Source organism: Meleagris gallopavo, chromosome 2 (genome assembly GCF_905368555.1).
Source record: "Meleagris gallopavo chromosome 2, MGAL_WU_HG_1.1, whole genome shotgun sequence".
In the NCBI taxonomy this organism is placed as follows: Eukaryota; Metazoa; Chordata; class Aves; order Galliformes; family Phasianidae; genus Meleagris; species Meleagris gallopavo.
Window position 1 is genome coordinate 91,121,351 of NC_139405.1, and position 17,617 is coordinate 91,138,967.

The following is a 17,617-nucleotide window of genomic DNA, read 5'->3' on the forward strand; positions in this document are numbered from 1 at the left end:
TTTTTATGCTCATTAAAATGAAATCAGTTCGGAGATGGTCACTGATGATGGTACGAAGACTTCTCTGGTTCATCTTCCTTTGGTCTTGGGGCCAATTTGTAGCACACTGCTGTACATAAAGTAATATAGCACTTGCTTTCACAGTAGAACAGTTCAGTTTAAAAGTCTAAATGTGAAGTGTATATTTTATATCAGAAGTAAAATATTCAAACATTCAATATTCCTATATGAGTGGCAGATGATATTTTTGTATTTACTCAGGAGAATGGATAGCATCTCAAAAATGTTCTTTAAGAATATAGTTCAACTGGAAGACAGTCATAAGACTGTGATATAATTTGAAGCTATATGAAGGCAGTAAGTAAGAAGTTGTGCTCTTGCACACACAAAAAAATGGAATGCATTATGAAAATCTACTCTTATTTGTCTGAACATCATCCTCAATTTTTGCTTTATGCAGAAACGTGACTGTGAAATGTAATTAGATCAGTAATGTGACTGATGCCATCTTTTCCTATTTCGAGTAATGCTGATATTGATATGAACAAGGATTACTACATGATCTGTAAAACTGTAAAATTTGCTTTCTTATTTACTTGTGTTGCATTTATTTTTCTATTTGCCTTCCAAGCTGATAGGAACAGCCTCTGTATTTGTCATCTGCTTTCCTTCTGGGAAAGGGATGCATTTGGATAGAGAAGCCTGTTCCCTTTAGGGTTGAAGGAATCTTAATGTCACTATGCATCTAACTGCAGCCTTTACAATTGGGATTATATTCTATAGAATCATAGAATGACTTACATTGGAAGAGAACTCAAAGACCATCTAGTTCAACCTTCCTGCCATGGCAGGGTTGCCACCCACTGGTCAGGCTGCCCAGGGCTCCATTCAGCCTGGCCATGAGCACTTCCAGGGATGGGACATCCACAGCTTCTCTGGGCAGCCTGTGCCAGTGTCTCCACCACCTTGAGTGAAAAATTTCCTCCTAACATCCAGTCTACATCTCCCCACTTCTAGATTAAAGCTGTTGCCCCTTGTCCTGTCACTGTCTATCTGCTTGGGGACTTTTCTGGGATTTTTTTGCTGTAAAGCAGCTAGAATATGTGTTAATGAGATCTCTGATCTTTTTGCTAAAATTTCAGTTGGATGTAAAACTTAAGAACCAGTTTACAGTAAGGGAAGTGGTAGATGGAACACTTGGGTACAGAAACTAGGATCTGTGTGTATTACTGGATTACCAATGGTTTTGATTTTTTTTTTTTTTATGAACTTGCTAGGACTTTGCATATTAATAGCTGTTTCGCTTCAGGGACAAATAATAATATAAACAATATCTCAGGATAGGTCAAACATGGACTCTGAAAAATATGATTTTCCATTTATTTTATGAGTACTTGAATATGGGGAAATGATGGGCAGTTAGGGACAAAACATCTAAATGAATTTTTTATGCAGCAGCCTCAGGAGTGGAAGTATTTAGGCACAACCATTGTTATTTTCTGCCAAAAAGACCATTTAAAATATGCCAGTGACAGTAATAGACCTCAGACAATTAAGAGCCCGATGGGTTGTGCTTTCCCATTTGTGACTGAGTAGAAACAGAACCTATAGTTTCCTACATGTTGAAGTTCAGATTTAGAAGTCTTAACTCTGTATCTTTGGTCTGCTGGGGTAACAGAAAGGAGATAGGAAGACATGGTTGCTATATCTTTGCCTATCTTTGCTAGGCTTAGGAACTTTTCTTTAACATGATAAGAAATCAAAACTATTTGTGTTAAATTTAGTTCAGATAAAAGTTTGAGCTATGTTTTCAGCCTGTACAGCGTTGGCTACATAATTCATCAGTTATGCTAGGAGATAAAAGCTCATTCATTCATTTATTTAGTCCTTCATTGGTTTCTTTTGGAGGAACAGGAGGAGAGCAACATAGTATGGTAAAGGCATTTGTAGAACGTAAGAACATAGAATAGGAATTGCCTTCTGGAAGAACATCTGCACAGCACCATAATTAAGCTTCCAAGAGAAACAGTGAACATATGATGCACAATTTGTGTATTAAACATTGTACATATTTACATTATTTTATGTTATATTTTAATACTGAGTGAAAAAAATGTAGAACTGACTCCTCCAACCCGTGGACTGTTTCAGCTTACATAATAAACCTGCACCCAAGACTAAATAAAATCTGCTATCCTATGGTCTTTTTCTTCTGTTACAGCCGATGATTTCTGCTAAAACTAGAAAAAAAACTTCCACAGAATTTAATTTAACAATTAATTTATCAAACCTCTAAATAAATTACCATTTTCCTTTTACGGTGCTTTTTTTCTAGAAAATTCTGATTTAAGCAGATTTCAGTCCTACTGCAAACCAAAATAATCATACTAATTTAAAATCCCTATTATGGGTATTGTGTGAATAGACAATCCTACAGCACCCGGCTATCGATCAAGCACTGTGCAGGGATTTTGTTTGAAACAACCATTTGTCATGAAGAAGAAGTTAAGAATTCTGTATGAAATTGGAGCAGCCTTGTGGTCTGAGCATTTCGTGAGATTTTAATGCAAAAATCTGGCAGTTCTCAGAAGTCCACAGTCCAAAGTACTGAACTTCTCCAAGGTGAGTGTTCCTTTCTTTCTTAACGAAGCAAATTGTCATTGGAAAGAGACTTATGTGTGGATCAATGATAGTAGCTACCTGAAAATTGCATCCGATTATCAGATTCAGTGAACAGAAAGCAAATGGAGGACAACTTAATACCAAACACTTTATTACTTATGCATGTTATTTACATTATTTACATATTGCACATTAGCTGGAATGTTTTATACATTTATTATATAAAGTAAATTAATGGCAGCTTGTGTTTGTGTACAAAATCCATGCTCCACTGTCCCCAAAAATATTTCTACTTGGAATTACATTTCTGGTTGTCATGCAGTTAGTACTCCCAGGGTACAATGTGACCCCAATGCAAGTTTGTTTTAACCAAACTTTAAAAAATTTGCATAAGCATGAAGGATATCAAGTGACCACAACTACTGTGGAAAAGATCTTTAGTAGTTCTAAATGTACTAACAAACATTCCTTAAAACTGTAGAATTAAGCAATAGAACATCAATTTTCTTGGTGAAATATTTGTGTTTATGTAATTTTTGGCAGCATTACACATCAGTTGTGGTGTGTTTTTAAGTATGGAACATTATGTATTACTGGCAGTTATGCTACTGTAAAGAGAATGTCAATCTGCAAACTTGACAACATACAAAATACGTGTTAGAAGAATTATGGGAAGTAGTCAGTCAATTTGCAAAAATAAATCTCTTGTTCACAATGGAATATGTTATAAAGGTAATAAGTTCTATTTCCCTGTTGGTTTCCAAGGCACTTCTCTTGATTCTTGATGTTTCTTTTAATGGTAACAGTACCTGGTAGATTAAAAAAAGAAGAAGAAGAAAAAAATTGCCTGTCATCATTTTTATACTTAGATAAAAGTGTTTAAGGATGTTGTTAGCATAGCTAAAATAGCAAATAAATAATACTGGAGACTTCGATAATAAATCCTCACAAAGATCTAATATTGTGTGTAGCTCTGCTAAATTAAGTGTTTTGTTTTGTTACTCATGGCTGAGTTCTGGAAATCATTCTTGTTTTTGTGCTGGTTCATTTCAGGTAGACAGAAGGGACTGGAATACTACAGTTCTACCAGTTGATAATATGCTTGTAGGTAAGTTTAGCCTGTACCTACATCTGCAGCAGTGAGGTCAAAAAGTGAATAAACAAGGATAGCATTGATAGATTGCAAATTTCTTTCTTAATGCCTTGCTATTGGGAAGCTGTTGGTACAATGTTTAGTAATATAAATCATCTAGGTAAGGTTTGAAGGATTTAGGAAGGATGTGATGTTTCATTGGGCCTGTTACTGAAGAAATTTGGACTGATAAGAAACAAATCAAGTAATTTCTTGAGATTCAGTCATACAGCTATCGCTCCTGGAATCTGCAAATAGTGAGGCAACACAGAGTAGAAGCTGCAACAGGTCAATTGCTGCTAGTTCTAATAACTTTTCCCAGAACAGATTCTTGGAATGAAATTACAGCCATTTCTCTAGCATTGGTATTAAAAATCACTGTTAGAAAATTTCTACATTGTGTATGCACATGTATTGTCTTGTGTAGAAATGTTAATTTAAAAGTTGTGCAGTGAAGCCTACCACAGCCCTTCTCTCCAGTCCTTTAAGCTAGCTGAGAAAATGTAACATGACCATCACTATGTGTACGTATCCTGAAATCTATCTCAATAACTTCTATGTTGACATTTTCCACAACTGTATAGTGATGTGATAAAATGCTGCAAGTAGTATCTACCCAACTTCATGTGTTTCTAAGACCACCTGTTAATGCCCTTATTGAAGGAAGATGCCCTAACTAGAGAAAAAAGGTATGTCTTATGGATGTCAGATGTGGAAAATAAGAACAAAACAGGAGTGGATCCTCTAATACTAGAGTTCTGCTGATGCCACTTTTCATAGTTGTAATTTTCATATTTTGTATCTGCACATACTTATCTCTGTCACAATCACTGTGAACTCTGATATTTTGAGTTTCTCTACATTTTCCACCGCTTAAGTGTAAGTTGTAATGGTATCATTTGAATGCAAAGTCAGACTTGATGTAACCCATTGAAAATCAAGCTATTGATGCATACAGAAATACTCGTTAGTATTATTTAAGCGTATATTTAATTCTGCAATGTTTTTGAAACTATTAGGAAATGTAATAATGTTACAGACAAGCTTAATGTAATTTAGTTTTCTTCTGGCTTTGTGGATAGAACAAATATTTATTTTATGTCCTTAGAGGGGAAAGCAATGTAAATTTTGTCTTGCATTTTGATCTGTTTTCCATATGTGTGTCCATACTGTGCTCTATTTAAAGTGAAAAGTGATGTCTGAAAACAAATTAATGTGCTTTTAGTCTGATTAGAGCGTGATATGACTGACAAGTTAAACACAGAATTTAATAAATAGTTTGTTCATTACTAATGAGAATATGCAGCTTATCAAGGCCGGAAAAACTAGAACTGATTGAACTTATTTGAACCTGCTCTTGTACAGATACCTGATCAAAATCTGTGGGCCTTAGATGCTCAGTGCTCAGGTAAATTTCAGTACATTTCTAAATCTGTAGTTTTAGTTTTCTAAATCAGAGTTTTAGCCTTAATCAATCTGTTGCTGTACTTTTAAAAATTTCTTATAATCTGTGTTACGTGCATCAGTCTGGAAAAATTAGACTGGAATTTAGGGTAGTCAAGTAGTATTGTTAGTGGAGATCCTGAGTGGTACTTGACTGCAATAGGCATACAGCTCCATTTTCTTTGACTCTTATTTTTTGTTTTCCTTTGCTAATGCAAATAATAATAAACATGCTGTAAAGGCTTATTACTGCTTTTCTCATTTGGTTCTATTCATTATCTGTGCATGATGTTAATTCTGAGAAAGAACAATACAAGAGAGGAAGTTAATGTTTTAAATATCAATATAAATTGTAAAACATTGCACCAGTAGGGCTCTGTGGCAGAATTTCCATTTGCTAATATCTGAAATTCCTTTTCCTTTCCCATCAATCAGTGCCTAGATGGAAGGTGCCTCTAGTGTGAGCATCAGGTCACAGAAATCTATACAGCAATGATAAAGCTGTTGGTGTTACATCTGGTGCTAGCCACAGATATCCCCTAGTAATGAAAATTCAAAATTACTAAATTACTTGTTAACAAAGTTGAATGATACCACAGTGGTAACCAAGTTTGCAGGCTACCAGCTTAGTTCAAAGCAGTGGTTCTGATAAAGTCTTAAATTAGTTTCCTTGGGAATTATTTCCTGTCACTAAGCAGAAGTGATTTAATGTGTCATGAGAAGTTGTATGTGACAGATCAACATACTTTCTTGAAAAAAAAAAAGTTTGTTTTCACTGAATAATATGCAGAACTCACATCTGAATTCCAACTTCACTTCCTTTAAGAAATTAAAGTGTCTGTGATGTTTCTTCAGTGCACTTGGTCTTAGTGTGAATAAGAAACTGTAAAAAAGCAATTAAAGACTCCTGTTCTACAGATAGAAAACACTTGAAGCAAAACTTAAGAACCCAATATTTTTGCTTAAAGATCATTTGAAGTAATGCTTATACAATATGGTGTACATGAATGGGATGTCCAGTGTGGTATTTGTTTTCTCTTTATGTATTTAAAGTTTCCAAATTTCTCTTGTACTTTCAGCTTTCTTAACGTACATTTTGAGTATGGTTAATGCATCTTAAGAAGTTTACAGTTTTTTAATTTCCAAAGACATTTTTATTTATCAGTATGCCTTAGCTTACTATGATTTTATAAAGAATCTTCTACCTTCTTATGTATATATATGTATATACTGTATAACTAGTTTTATCTTATTCATTATTAGCAACTGAAGAAACTTAAGGGAAAAAAAAAAGTTAATATATAAGCACTTGTGTGCAAGCACTTAGAACAGAAATATGTAATCATACACTCAGTTACAGTCTTTAGTCTTATGGTACCAGAAGGTGTTAAGAATGTATCATGAGATCACCACTGGTCTCTAGCAAACACGTGGTCATGAAAACGGGAGAGTGCCAATAGTAGCACCTTGTGGTTTTCAAACAAATGTAGTAAAATGTGAAAATGGTAAAATAAAACTAAAAAAAAAATAATAACAACAACAAAAAAGTTAGAGGGTTAGAGAGTTAGAAAAGTTTCTTTTCTATGGCTGCGTGTTTCAGTGACATCAAGTCATCTAATAGTCATTAGAACTTAGAAACCTTCTGCTTTGAAGCTGGGCTGCTTTAGGAAGTCAGGCAGAAAATACTAACAGGAATGTTAAAGTTAGCTTAAAGTCAGAATGCTGAATTGCATCTAATTATTTAATATATTATCTCTGCTCTTACCATTAAAGGAGTATTTTTAAAAATCTAGTTGGAACCTTCTCTTGAAAATTTAAGCAAATTACATTTTATTTAACCACAATGGTGAAGAGAAACTGAATTTATGAAACTGAATAGCTCAATTATGTTTTCTCACACTCATCTTTACTTCCCAGTTCCTTTTAGCTGTTCTTGTAAATTATGTTTTCTTTGGTCACGCATGTTGCTCTTTTTCAGACTCTGACCAAGAAGCACCTGTATGCCTCCAAATGTGGGGTCCACAATTAGACAGAGTATTCACAGTGATTATTTCAGGTGTTTGATAAACAACGTTTTCTTTTATAAATTGTATCTTGTCCTTTGCCTTGTTTTCAAGTGTGACACGATTGACTCATGCTTAGTTTGTGACCCACTATAATCCCTACACTTTCTACAGAACTATCTATTTAGTAATTCATAACTTGACGTGTATTTCTGAAATTGACTTCTGCTCCTTGACTTCTTAATTCTGCTTTCCCCTATATTTTATGCTTGTCCTAAACTATTCAGCTCAAATTTCTCAAGATTATTTTCAATTTCAGTGTTCTTTGCTGGTTGTGTCTGCTACTCTGCTGTCATCAATAAGTATACTAACTTCTACTAAAAAAAAAATAATGAATGTGCTGACCAATGACAAATCTGTAATGTAGCTGTGTGACCCTGTTCAATACAGTCTTCCAGTTTGACACTGCAGCACTAATAATGTGAATGGTTTTCCAAACCATTTTTCCATTTATTTAATAACATCACTGGCTTCTGAGAATGCCATGCAAAATAGTTTCTGTGCTTCAAAAAAATAAACTAAGATCCTTAAGAATTATTGCTTTTCACTTAAGAATTATTCACTTTTACAGTGACTCTGTAAGATATGTGTCTTCTCATAAAGTATCTGATAACATTTGTTACTGACAAATCCATATGGGTTGTTACTTATTCCTTTGTCAAAGGTCACATTTCTGTCTCAAGCAAAGACTGAGGACAGAATGTAAATTTGTCCTTTTGTATCGGTTTTGTGTCAGTCTTCTAGAAGTACAGATCATTTGGAAGAACTGTTTTTTGGAGCATGCTGAGATCCTCAAAGTACTTCTAGGAATTAGTGGTACATCTAAGCAAAAAGGGAGAGAATAACCATAGGCATGAAAATCCCAAGAAATCTGGGCAGCTTAATGTTAGTTTATCAATGCTACTAATACATTTTAAGTACCATAAAAGCACCTGCAGCCTATCTGCATTTATAAAGCTGTCTTGCGTGTAGCTACTTATATATTAGCTTATGCTAAAATGTACCCTGTAGATCTACAGCTGCACTCATAAAAGGGCTGCTGCTGCCAATATGAGTGATTGTATGCTGAATTAACTCTTGAAAAATAAGCTACAGCTGTCTTTTGTTCTATAACAACAAATTCACTATTTTCTAACTGTATAATGCTATAAATAATTCACAGCTGATGCATGTGGACTTTTATATAATGATTTCCAGTAGGGGGTAGCCTTTATTTACTGCCACTGTTTGCCAGATTAAGCTAGTTACTCCAGATATTCTGAAAGAGGAATATCTTATCCAAAGAAAGGTATTATGAGTTTTCATGTATGAAACAAAATCCACAGCTATGCTGTTCAGTAGAATGTCATTACTGCTCTTAGAAAAGCTTACCTTATCCCTCCATGCACATTGGGCTTACTGCCAACCGAGTAAGAAGCCTGGCACATCTTTTATAGTCTGTCATGAAAAAAGAGCATAAATGCAGGCATTACTAAAGTAACCGATTTTGCTTTTAAAAATCAAAGTCAATAAAGGTGTGCAGATTACTGCTGTAATTAAGTTTAATGAACAACTTAGTTTGAAACAGTATAGAAATGTGTTCCTTGGACTTAAAAACTTAGTGTGTAAAAACTTTGTAACTGAAAGTTGATCACAACAGCAGAATAAAGTATCTCCTAGTTGTTAATGCTACAAAGCTACCCAAAATACTAAAAGTTATGACAACAAAATAGTTTTGTGCTGTCTCCCACGTTGTTGCAGCATCATAGATGCTTTTAATTTGTCTTTCAAATGCAAAATAATAATATAGAATGAACAGTAAGCTTAACCTGAAATCAGAATATTATCAGATATTATCAGAAAGTAATATCCCACTGCGTGTGAAGCATTAAAGTTGTTTATTTCAGGTTTGTAGAAGACAGTTACTTTAAGAAGATGCTGGTCAGTCCAGTCCAGTGACTGATGTTAATTTCCATTTGGCATTATTTTTGTTAATTGGTAACTACATCCTACTATCCTAGAGATGCTATGTTAACAGTTTTTTATCTCACAGCATAGATATACTATACAACTATCACTTGTACAAATTATCCTCCGTTATCCAGACGCTATGTCTGGCAGGTAAATCACCTGTCAGAAGGAAAAGGCTAATTCAGACATAAAAGCCAACTAGTTTCTAGCTTCACAGCTTGAAGTATTTGTTAGTACAGAGTCAAATGATATTTGCAATGTTATCCTTATGAAAAAAGTAATACGACCATTTCCTTATTTAAAACACGTTAGTTATGAACAACTCCATCTCCATCAATGTAAACCATTACATTATCTGTAAATCTTTCTGTTTCCAAGGCAGTCTTAATATGAGGCCTTATGAATAGGGAGAAAGTCTGCAGGTCTTGCCCAGTATGTCTTTAAAATATATTTAGCTGAAATATTTATTAATACTTGAAACTTGGAATCAGGAACTCCTGTTTCTATTCCCAGCTCTGCAACTGACCCAACTGGTTGACCTCAGACAAGTAAAATAAAGTGTGCTTCCATTCTGAAAAGGCTGTGCTAAAACTGCATCTTATTCAATAGGTCCATCTTGGTATGAATCTGGAGTCATGTCTACAGAGTGATAAATGTTGATTTCTGATTTAAGTTTCTCTATGCTGCCAACACTGGTGAGATATCATAATATGAATTTGCTTCTTTGTACCCATCAGCTAATTTTTTTGAATTTTTCTTTTTTCATTAAGCCTTACAAAGTTTTATTTTTGTAATTTACTGAAGAGAAAGGTTGCAAAGTCAACGTGACTGACAGACTGGTGACTGAACTTAGAAAATATGTGATGCCTTTAAAGCATGTTATAGAATCACATAGCAGCTGAGGTTGGCAGGGCTCTCTGGGTCCATCTGGCCCCACCCCTGCTCAAGCAGAGACACTCAGAGCAGAGATACCCAGCACCACATCTGAGTGGCTTTTCAGGGTCTCCATGGAGGAGATCCTGTACTTCTGGGCAACCTGTGGCACTGCCATTATGTGTTCTACATAGATAATTAATGAAAAGGAAATAGCCCCAGCTGGATTCCTGTTCCTATTTTGAATTTGCAGCACTAAAAGTTAAATATGATAGGTTTAGGAGACAAATCATGTGATCCTATGAAAAACATACCTTTGATTTTGAACAAAAAGGGTGTATGTATAAATAGCTGAGGAAGCAGGGGTTACAGTCATTCTGCACAGTCCATTCACAGCTAAAAAGTTGTCTTGCCATTTCCCCTCACTGTAATATTAATGCTGAAGAGCACTGCAAGAAATACACTCTCACAGAATCACAGAATGGCCAGGGTTGGAAGGGACCTCAAGAATCATGGATCTCCAAGCCCATTGCCACATGCAGGGCCACCAACCTCCCCATTTAATGCTAGACCAGTACTCTCGCACTGTGTCACAACTGCTATTCCATAGAGTTACTCCACTTTAGAGTTCTCTGTTGTTTTATGAAAATTAGCCTTTGTTTTTAGCACTTACAGGCTGGGATGGTGCAGTCCCTTGTATTGTGGTAAAGCCGATGAAAGTGTTTACTGCATTTTGGGCTGAAGTAGAGTGGACCTGAAAGAGAAGGAAGAACTAACTTAAGAATCACCGTAGCTTGCAGGAGGAATAGCACAGCTTATGATATGAATGCAAAAAAATGGATACCAATGCAAAATTAAAACATACCTGTTAAGTGTTTTAAAAACTTGTCTTTCATCCTCAGATCTCTGGGAACTATTTCTGATGGAAAGAAAAAAAACATAGTCACTGCTGTAGGGATGGTTCTTGGCAAGTATGGGAAAAAGGAATGAATTCTGACCAGCACCTCTTGACAGATGCACAGGAGTCAAACTCATTCACACACAGTAGGCCGAAGGCCAAACACTTGTTTTACCTTCAAAGCCACTATCAAACACACTGTGATATGAAACAGGTGATGTCTGTGCAGTCATCAATGGTGTTGACAGATAACCAACAGTCAGAGTTTAGCTCTCCATAAATTGCGTTTTCCCATTTACCTACTTTAAAACAAAATTTTGATTCACAGTTACCAAGAAATGGATTATTCTAATACTGGTAAGGATCCAAAGGTAAATTCAGGTTTGGTTCCATGCCTCGTCTTCCAATTTTCTTATGCAAACAGTCTTTTGTTAGAAGTGTTTGTATGAGCACTGTCCTGCTGTAATCATGAAACTGGATTGATCTACTTACAGGAATCTTTTTTTTTTTTTCCCCCTCAAGCTGTAAATAAAATTCACAGGAAATGATTCTAAGCAAATCGCTCTCTTCTGGCTCTCTGTATTTGTGGTTTACCACCTTGCATATTGTGTTCAGCAGATGGCAAAATGAAACTGGTTTACTGAAATCCATTTTAGCCCTAACCCTTCTCTGTGTCTTCCTGATTTACAGCTATCTTTGATTGCTTTCCGTTAGAAACTCAGTGCTGATAGCAGAGTGCTGCTTGTGTATGATACCCTACGTGGTACTTTATTTATTTGACCATAAATGCTTCAGCAGCCTTTTTCATTCCCCTGCCACCTCTTATCAGATATAAAGCAGAGAACATTTCCATCCAGATCTGATTCGTTTCTGAGGTTAGACACTTCTCGAAAGTCATTCTTCATTTACTTCTAACTTTAGTCAGTGTAAGTAAAATTGACCTTACCGTATTTGACCTAATTATGTCATGAAAAGCATTAAAACCACACATCCTCCGCTCAGAAATTTCCTGGGGGACAGACTCTCTGGGAAAGTGATGCCAAAACTGAAATGAAGAACTCTTAAGCAGTAGTTCCTTTCCCAAGTTGCTGGGAATAACTCCGTTATGACAGGATGAAAGCTTCTCCTGAGGAGTCAGTGACATTGGTACCGATGTTTCTGTTCTATATTGGTTTTACATCTACATAGATAACTGATCAGTACAAGCCAAATGTTTTGCACTGGTATGCTGATGTAGGATGGCCAAAAACTGCTAGTGTTTCAAGTTGAGTTATGCACATTAGGCTTCACTGCTCAGCCTGGTGTAACTTTTTAACATTTATAAAACAACATGTTCTCACTGCTCTGATCTTAAATGGAACAAAATTGTCTTCTTTTGTATACTGGTTAATCATCCAAATGGAGAAATAACATTTTCATGACAATCGCCAACAAATGCAAATCATGAGGATATTTGAATATGAGTGAGTAAAGAAAAGGTAACAAAGGAGCTCTATGAGATCAATAAAGGCAAAGTAACATACTAGCAAAATAAAAGACAGATTGGAAAAAAGTGAGCAGACATCTGCTGGAAAGTATTCAGAAAGTCACTTTCAGTAGGAGGGGTAAGATAAGCAGCAATGCTCCAGGGGTTTGGGAGCGAACAATAAATGAGACATGGCAGCAGAAGCCACATCAGCTTGCAGCTGGATGCACGGAAGCACACTGTGAAACCAAGCTGTGGACTTCCACCACCCCTTTGTGTTTGGTATGACTGCTTCCGGGCTGCTGCGGACATCCAGCCCTGGATGGGCTTCTTATGGACAAATGGAACCTCATGGAGGTCACAGAGGAGCCACTCAGCTGAGCAGAACTGACTGAAGGAGTGACTCAAAGCATTCAGAGCTTGCGTGGTGACAGAGGAGTACTCTGCTGCAGTTCCCTACCACCTATCGAACGTGTTACCCTCAGAGTACAAATGGGACTGATTAAAGCTGGGCAAAAAGTTAAATGGAACAACAGAGTTCTTGGTATCTATCACTGCATGGACATAGAATCCTGCAGGGGAATCACTACTAGAGTGATTTCCACTTAAACCGGGCATGTTTTAAAAAATGTAAACTAACAAGAGAAAGAACATTTTCGTAGCTTCTTTGATCTCACACATTTCAGTCTTTTCCCTCGTTAGCAGGTTTTGTTCAAAGCCCACACACAGGAAGTCAGACTCAGATGAGTACACTGTCCAGAGGGTATGAGACTTAGATGTGAATGGAGTTTTTTCTATTCCAAATGTGCTGCCTGCATCAGTTTCTGATACAAAAGTGAGGCTGCAGGTATTCTGGGTGGTGAATCCTCGGTCTAAAATTGGTAACCTGATGTCTGATTCCCCAGTGCCCTGCGGAACGACAGAGATCTAAGCCACGGGTTGGGACTTACCAACTCTCTGCTCATCCTGGTATCCTCCGTAGTCAGCCACTTCCCTCCGATCCAAGTTGTAGTCGTGCTTGGAGAAGTACTGCACCCCACTGTCCTTCTCCAGGCGGTACCTCTTCAATTCCTGAATGATCTCCATGATGAGATTTAAGAGACTTTGCCTGTCCTTCAGATCCCCGGCGTCCGTTTTCTCTTTGCAATATCCCGCCGAGAGCACCAAGAGCACCAGCCCCAGAAGCCCAGGAGACCTCAGTCCGCTCATCGCCAGCTGTCCTGCGGGCTGAGCGCGCCGACGGAACGGAACGGAACGGAACGGGAGCTTCCCTGTTTCACTGCGAGAGAACAACAGCGGGAGCGGGTCGGAGGCGGGCGGCTCACGGGGGTGAAACGGGGAATATCGGGGGGAGAGGGGAGACCGCTCCGCAGGTCGCATAACGGGGGGAGCCCAACTTTCACAAGTTGGCAGCCGGCTGAGCCGCGCGGGGCCCGGCAGCACCTGCCCGCAGCCCGCCCGTGGCTGCTGCCCCGCGCCGCCGCCGTTCGCTCCGGCCGCGTGTGCGCTGCCCGCGGGGCGGCTCCGTGGCGGCTGTCAGCCGGCAGCGGCGGGAGCAGGATGGGGAAAGGTGGGCGGCCGCCCCGCGCCGCGTTACCTGCGTGTCCGCTCCGAGGCGAGCTGCGTGCCCCCGGGCAGCGGCGGGGAGTCCTGGTTGCTGGCGGCTCGCCGCCCCCCTCTCGGCCCTCTGCTCCCTCCGCATCCAACACCTTACTCCATCGCCGCCAGCCCCGGCGCACCGCTTATATAGGCTATAGGATGGCCATGAGACGGCAGATAGTATCGACTTGGAAGTGGGTGGAAAACAATAAAAGTCCACTTGGCAACCTCGGGAGCGTCGCCGCCGCACTATTCTCCCCCCCCCCCCACCCCCCCTTCAGCCCTGCCCTCGCCGCTCCCGCCCGGTCCCCCCGTCCCTCCCCCGGCTCCGCGCTCGGGCAGGGCTCAGTCACCGCTCTCCGACGTAAGGAGACGGTCCCCAGCGGGCGTGTGCGGTGCGAGGGGGCGGCGGTGGGGAGGTGAGGAGGGGGGAGCGCCTCGCCCCGGCCTTTAATTAGAAACGCGCGGAGCGGCCTCTGCAATATTCATGGCCCTGGCGCGGCTCCCGCCCGGCGCTCCCCGACCGCGGGGCCGCTGCCCGCCGTCACCCGCCGGGGGGCCGCGCGGCGGGGGCGGGCGGGGAAGCCGCGTGTTTACCAGGAACTTCGGGCTCGGGGAAGGGGAGGTGGTGGGGCGCCGCCAGGGAAAAGGAAACCTATTTCTGCTGCAGCTGGCCGGGAAGCCCACGCAGAGGTGGCGGAGCGGGGTTTGGCTGTATTCTTGGAGCGGGCAGCGCTGGGCGGCGGGGCGGCTTCCTGGGTCGGCGCTGCCTGGAAGCTCGGGGACGGGGATGGAGACGGGACGAGGGCTCGGCACGGGCTGCGGGCAGCACCGTGTCCCGTGTGCGCGCCCTGCCGCTCTGGCGGGCAGTGTCACCGCGATCCTCTGCGGGGCTGTTCACGGCCGAGCCCCTCGAAACGTGTGGAGCTGGAGGGATACGCGGATGAAACTCGATCCGGCTGAACTTTTCTATTTACTTTGATTGTGTGTATAAACCTCTCCCTTGGCAGACGAAAAACAAACAAACAAAAAAAAAACCCTGGCAAATACAAAGTTGGACCGCGGAGCGGGAGCGCTTTCCAAACCCTGAAAGTAGACGGGGGGGAGTGGGGGGGGAAGGAACCGATCTCACAGCAGCCGCGGGGCAGGTGAGGCGGCGGCGAACAGTGACCCGCAGCGGCCGCTGCGCCGCGAGGCGGCCCCTCCAGGCGGCGGGAACGGCGGAGCGCGCGGCGCTGTGGGGGGCGCCAGGTCTGCCCGCCGCCGGTAGGAGCGGAGCGGGCGCGGTCTCGCGGGCTCCGTGGCTGAGAGAGACTTTCGGGGACGTGACTGAGCAGGAAGGGCTTTGACTGAAGTCCAGAATCCCATGTTCTCTTTGGCTTTACCTGCCATCTCGAGGCTCAGGGGAAAGAATTAATTGGAAGAGTAGCTCAACAGCGACAAAGCATGGCACTTGTCATGACATAACTTGATGCTGTGTATTTACATGTTAGACACGCCAAATATTGACATTCTGGCTATGTGCTGGGGTCAACTATTAGACATGGGCAAGATCGAGAACCAATTAGCTACAGCGTGGTGTTCACAGAATCATAGAATCGTTTTAGTTGGAAGGGACTCTTAAAAACCATCGAGTCCAACGCCCCTGCAATGAACAGGGACACCTACAGCCAGATCAGGTACTCACAGCCCCGGCCAGCCTGACTGTGTCTTCAGTGCCAGGGCATCCACCACCTCTCTGGGCAACCTGCTCCAGTGCCTCACCACCTTTACGATAAAAAACTTCCTTATATCCAGTCTAAATTTTCTCTCTTTTAGTTTGAAACCATTTCCCCTTGTCCTGTCCCAGCAGACTACGCTGAATTCTTTCTTTCTGAAAAGATACTGAAAGACTTGGTCCCCATGCCCTAAGAACAGAGCAGCCTGTGCTAAGTGTGCACCAGGCAGCACTGCACCATTCAGCTCACAAGTTAGCCAGAAGTTAGCAATCCATATGTACCAAGGCAGGTCTGGCATGGAGAACAGCTGCCATGGAATGATGAATTGTATTCCTTTCTTCGTCTGGTTAAGACATGACATATCAAAAACTGTGTATTAATCCCTTCCATGAGGTAACTTCATAAAAAGGTGTCTGGCATGATCCAAAAACATGCCTAGGACAAATTAACATCATAGACAATTTCAGTGCTCAGAAATACTACTTTTTAAATCATTTGTATAAATTCAAAGTACTATGGAAATACTAACTGGGATATCAAGCAGATAAGTAACTCTACTGTCTTTTTATGCACACAGAAATTGAGGCAAGGGTCTGTTCTGATTTGTTTATGCTAACTTACACAAATAGGTGTACAGCTCCCATGGCTTTGGTGCAGTTAAGTGAAATTTACATTGATCGATTTGGACCGGGTTACATTTTCTTAGGGTTTAATCTAAGCCAACTACCTAAATGCTAACTACTTAAATGCTGCCAACTGCTCTCCAGCACATACATAGCCAAAACTGACCCCCAGGACTTCCACCCACCCTCAGTCTGACTCCTGAGGCTTCTGAAGTGAGTAGATGCACTGTTTGCCATTAAAGATCTTGGATTTCTTCCTTGGGTACTGGGAAGCACCTGAGTCTTGTCAACACTAAGCAGCCAGGCTGCTGCAGAAGGCATTCTTCCAGGATTTACAACATGTAAGCTTTAATCTCTTCAGGTAGAAATGAAAGATGAACACAGCTTCGCAGCCAGAACAAAAAACAGCTTGCTTTCCATGAATGAAGGTTGAGGAGATAGGAAACCTGACTCTGAAAGTGCAATCTGAACCAGGAAGAGCAGATCACAAAAGCAGTGCTACTCAAGCAGCATTTTGGCTTGTCCTGCAGTGATAGATTTCATTTTAAAATACCTGGTGTGATTCCATTGGCTTATTTTTACAGGATGTAAAGTGAGTGAACTCAAAATCTATGAATAGATCAACCTACAGTGTTATTGAAAGACTTATCATTAAAATACTCATTGTGATCTTTGAAATAAACGAGCACATTCCCATTAAAGGATCACATGCTGTATTTGGTGGATAGATTTAACCACTGTACTTTTCCCACGTTCCCTTGGTGGATTACGAAACAGGGGCACTACATTTGGAACGTGGAGCAAAAATCAAACAGAATTTTAGCTTTGTTAAATAACACACATTACTCACTGTTTTTACCAGTTCCACTCTATTATGCCTTGTTAAGATAGTAAAAGGAAAGATGTCTTGACTTTTTTTACTTATGTGGTGTACATGAAAACAAGAAAATGTGTACTCTTTGGTTCTGTCGTCTAAGAGTGGTGAAATTTTCATGCTAAGAGCCCTACGGTTTCAAGCATGCTCTTGTTTCAGCTGATTATAACAGACATAAAGGTTCCTATCTATATTTAATAAAAGTAAGTGCAACATTTTCTTCAGTGATTGCAGAGCAGAGCTGATTGACTAAATCAGTCTCATAACCAATACAGTGTATGCTTAGGAGAAGATTCTGATGGACGTTCTTACGACTTGACAATAAAAATGCTCCTTGTGTTGCTCTTTATTGACCTC

At 40.3% G+C, this 17,617-nt stretch overlaps 1 protein-coding gene across 7 annotated transcripts; it reads right to left on the reverse strand.

The window, feature by feature from the left end:
- Positions 1 to 2,756: 2,756 nt before the first annotated feature.
- Positions 2,757 to 14,836, reverse strand: ALKAL2 (ALK and LTK ligand 2). 7 transcript variants are annotated; one of them, XM_085217959.1, is made up of 7 exons: positions 14,701 to 14,836; positions 14,044 to 14,197; positions 13,397 to 13,725; positions 10,949 to 11,002; positions 10,757 to 10,837; positions 8,632 to 8,697; positions 2,757 to 3,431 (listed from the first exon to the last, which is right to left on the reverse strand). In XM_085217959.1, the coding sequence occupies exons 3-6, from the start codon at positions 13,653 to 13,655 to the stop codon at positions 8,633 to 8,635; spliced, it is 459 nt and encodes a 152-aa protein (XP_085074085.1). In that variant the 5' UTR covers positions 13,656 to 13,725; positions 14,044 to 14,197; positions 14,701 to 14,836; the 3' UTR covers positions 2,757 to 3,431; position 8,632. The 7 variants fall into 7 exon arrangements, with proteins under 7 accessions (XP_085074085.1, XP_085074081.1, XP_085074079.1 ...); XM_085217955.1 differs by having other exon boundaries at positions 14,044 to 14,232; positions 14,701 to 14,824; XM_085217953.1 differs by having other exon boundaries at positions 14,044 to 14,232; positions 14,643 to 14,785.
- Between the last annotated feature and the right edge of the window lie 2,781 nt (positions 14,837 to 17,617).